The following is a 3,941-nucleotide window of genomic DNA, read 5'->3' as shown; positions in this document are numbered from 1 at the left end:
AAATATTTTTTGACAAATGGGTCTTTATATTTATTTTACATTTAAGCTCCTCATCATCAGCATGAGCATTATTTTTCAGTTTTGCTAGATTTTAAAATATGGTTACTGGCAACATGAAGTACCTTAGAGCAGACTGATCTCTGGGGTCAGAGAGGGACCGCTGCAGGTAGGGTTGTGGACAGGACACCTGAGGGCCCCTGCGAATGAGCTTTCCCGTCACGGGGTCATACGTCCGAACCTCCGGTGCTGCAGGTGGAGGTTTGGGGTGGAGTGGAGCTTGGTGGAAAATGGGATTCTGCATGGAGCCCTGGTTGTCCAGAAAAGCAGCGGGGCTGTTGCTCCTTTAAAACAAGAAGACTGAATATAGTAATTATGAATATGAGTAATTAACATATTCTGCCTGATGAGTTTTAATTTCCCTATAGGAGGCTCTTTCCCATACCGTGACGTCTTGGAGTAATCATCCTTCAGAGGGTACAGCTTTTCTTCAACCCTTTCCCAGCGCTCCAAACAACTCCACAGCCAGTCAGGGTTGACGACATGAAGGAGTTTGCAGCCTTGTGCCTGACGCACCTTCTCTGTTCCTGCTCATTAAAAACAAACAAACAAACAAAAAAAGTCAGGATTTCATATTAAAACAAATTATCATCAGGCTAACATCAATGAGACGCTGATATCTAATGCAGGCTGTTGCAGGAACATGTGAGACGTGAAGTCTAGTTAATTGGCCCAATGAAAGAGAGATGATTAAAAACAATGATTTATGACTGTTAAAAGCCAAGATTAAATAAACAGTTGCACTTGTGAGATCTAATAAATGCTATAATAATCTTCACAACTTCCTGTTCTGGCAAAATAACAAGAAATTTGAAGAAATGTTTTCAACATTTGACCATCCATTTCTCAAACTGAACTTTTCTCTTTTTCCGATCCAAGAGCTTATCTCAGCTATGTTGGCTCCGAGTCAATGAGTTTTACTTACTGCTCTTTTCTTCCCAAATGGTAAACTGAGCTTGAAGCAATTTTAAAAAATCTTAAAACTACTAATATTTTCCAGCCAGTGTAAAAACAGTGTGAACGTCAGAAAAAGGACTGCACTGTTTATCTGGGTCTCACAGGTCAAAGTATGAACTCTACGTTTCTGAAAACACAAACAAAGCTTGTAGCATTCACAAGATGCAGTTATTATTATTATACTTTTGTTTGGAAAATGGGCAGCTATTGTAATTCAAGATAACTTTGAACCTTTACACTGCAGGTCTTAATGCTCAATTCCAATTTTAAAAAAAATCTGTAAACGTTCACATTATATTTTAAATTCTTCCATCCGACTCCAGTGTGAACTTCCCATGGTCCTGATGTGACCCCCCATGTGCACAAGATAACTTGATATCACTATCAACTCACTGCTTATAGAAATAATTAAAACACAGATGCTACTTGTTAGCGTGTTAATTCAAACGTTGTTGTTCAATCAAAGTCAGTTAAATAATTATCTGACATGCTTGTTTAGGTCAGTGTTTATATCTTAACCTGTCTCTGGCTGGATGCTCCGGTGCAGCATTTTATTTTTGGAACAAAGCGATGTTAAAAAAAGTATCAATCAAGTAACTTTAGAATAGATATGATCCACCACCAAAGTTGGACGTGTTTCTGTGGATTCTCAGTCATCCAGGACATGGAAAATTAAAATAACAAGATTTAAACTGCACAACTCAAGGTTAGTGTCTTTATTATATGGATCGATCATCTCACCCACACCTCACTAATGTAAAAGTCAGATCAAATGCAACACGAGCATTCACACTGCTTTCGCTATAAAACCAGATATTCAGTACCACATACTGAAAAGGCCTGAGTTGTATTTGAAAAAAAAATAATAATAATTTGTTGCATTCAGACTGTCAGCAAAAAATCTGATATGGATCGTATTTGCCTGCAGTGAACGTAGCCTAGCTTTCATTTAGAACCACCTTATTGGTTACAAATCACTTTGCAGCATAACAAACCTGCATTTAAAAGCTAGTTTGGCCCATTAAAAGGGTATTCAGTGAATAAGTTTAAAATAATTAATACTTTACCAGTATATACATCTCTAAGAACAGGTAGTTTGGAGAAATAGAGTTAATGTTTGACAGGACTGATGAGCTGGTCCACAAAGTGAGTAGCTGCTGTCTTAAAATAGCTTTAATTTAAATTACATTGTGTGTTTCATGCATATGCTACTTCATACACCTTAAAACTGCAAATATTATTCCTATTACAAGGTTATTTACATAAATTTAATGGTTCTTTACAAGTAGAAATACAATCAGTGGAAACAAACCTGTAGCACCACTGGGACATGCAGGGTTCCATGTTCATATAAAATAACTCCTTATAATAAAAAAGTAAACAATCTGACAATGTGTTGTATAGTTGGTCATGCATGCATACGTACCTGCTCTTGCTGCGATGAGATGGGTTGTCCGATTCGGGTCTTGCAGGTTTAGAATCAGATTCTTGCCAATCTTGGCCCCCAGTGCTTTGGCGTGGTAGTATTCTCGAGTCCTCTCCTTGGGGTAGTTAGTTGGGTAAAGACCGCTGAACATTAAAGTTGTTCCCTCCAGCGTCTTGCTCTTCAACTCAGGAACAATCCTTCGAATGTCCGGCATCTCAGAGGTCTCCTTCCTCAGGTAGGTCTCATAACGAGCAAAGTACTCAGTGTGGATCCTTTCCAGCACTTCTTCCAGGTATATCAGGTGATCGTCCCGGTCAGTGTCGGCTTCGTCTTCTTCCTCCTCGTCCTCCATGCTCTGATCAAGCAGCTCTCCACCCACGGTGACTCCAGATTGTTCACTATTCTGAGATTCGGTTTCTGGTTCTCTCCTGTCCAAACATCCATTTCCAAGCTCCGGGTCAGAGAGGACGACACCTGAAGGTTGTGAAACGTCACAACTATTTTCTACTTCACAAGAAACTTTGCTGTCCTTTTCCTTTGTCCCGTCCTCATCGGTGGGTTCTTGTCCTTCTTTTTCCGGTCCAGATTCCTTTGTCTGGAAAGACCTGCCTTCACTACCACTGTCTGATGAGGGAGGTTTTTCTGTGATGGAGTCATTGTCACTGTCACTAGAAAGGTCAAAATCTAAGTTATTGCCCTCACGGCTCAGCACAGAAGAGTTTACACCTTCCTGTGCTACTTCTGTCCTGTTATCATTATCTTCTTTAACTTTTGTTTCGTCACACACCTGAGTTTCCTTTGATTCCACCCCAGACTCTGATCCTTTCTGACCAGTTTCTGACCCATGACTTTGTCCTGGGTCACTTTGTGTCCTTTCATTCGATGTTCCTACCTGAGACTGAGGTATTACGGGATCTTCTTTTTCTGAAACACTGAGGTCCTTTGCTTTTTTCCTGAGACCATTACTGTGCTCATCAGCACCTGCTTGTTCTGTGCTCTCTGGTGGTCGACTTAAAGGGCCTCCTGCAGGAACAAGACACAGAAATCCCATCGGATTTGACATAGACAACAAAGTCAAGAGACAGGTCTGCTATGGATGAACAAACCCCAGGGGTAAAATCTGTTTTTAGATGCATCACATCATGGACATGGAAGATTATGTATTGATTTTCAATGGCAAAAATCTAATCTGTAAAGCTAACCTGTGTGGCCACTTTAAGAGTCAGCAAGAGTGGTTTCTGCAAGGTGCCATTTTCCAAGTACTTATAGTTTCAGAAAGTAGAAATATGTTGAAGTAAAGTTGTGTGTTTTCGTATTTTTTTCCATTTTTCTTCAATGAACTCAGAAGTATTATGTCTCTACATCATAGCTGTAGTTTCTTAACATGACTGTCTTTAGTAATGATTTTGAAAGATAAAATTTGTAATAAACACAATGCTAATTGTGTCAGCTTTTTATGGCATTTTCAATGATATCGTATCTATGCTAATCAGTAGAATGA

General features: G+C 39.5%; 1 protein-coding gene across 2 annotated transcripts in view; it reads right to left on the bottom strand.

The window, feature by feature from the left end:
- Window positions 1-3,941, bottom strand: part of ctdp1 (CTD (carboxy-terminal domain, RNA polymerase II, polypeptide A) phosphatase, subunit 1) — a 129,172-nt gene that overhangs the window by 101,809 nt on the left and 23,422 nt on the right. For both annotated transcript variants that reach the window (XM_014027044.1, XM_014027043.1), the window contains exons 8-10: window positions 2,441-3,463; window positions 443-584; window positions 123-341 (exon numbers count right to left, since the gene is read on the bottom strand). In XM_014027044.1, coding sequence (XP_013882498.1) covers window positions 123-341; window positions 443-584; window positions 2,441-3,463 — 1,384 coding nt within the window. The remainder of the gene's footprint in view (window positions 1-122; window positions 342-442; window positions 585-2,440; window positions 3,464-3,941) is intronic.

Source organism: Austrofundulus limnaeus, unplaced genomic scaffold (genome assembly GCF_001266775.1).
Source record: "Austrofundulus limnaeus strain Quisiro unplaced genomic scaffold, Austrofundulus_limnaeus-1.0 Scaffold611, whole genome shotgun sequence".
Classification (NCBI taxonomy): domain Eukaryota; kingdom Metazoa; phylum Chordata; class Actinopteri; order Cyprinodontiformes; family Rivulidae; genus Austrofundulus; species Austrofundulus limnaeus.
The sequence above is the reverse complement of the archived record's forward strand: the minus strand, read 5'-3'. Positions and strand labels throughout refer to the sequence as shown.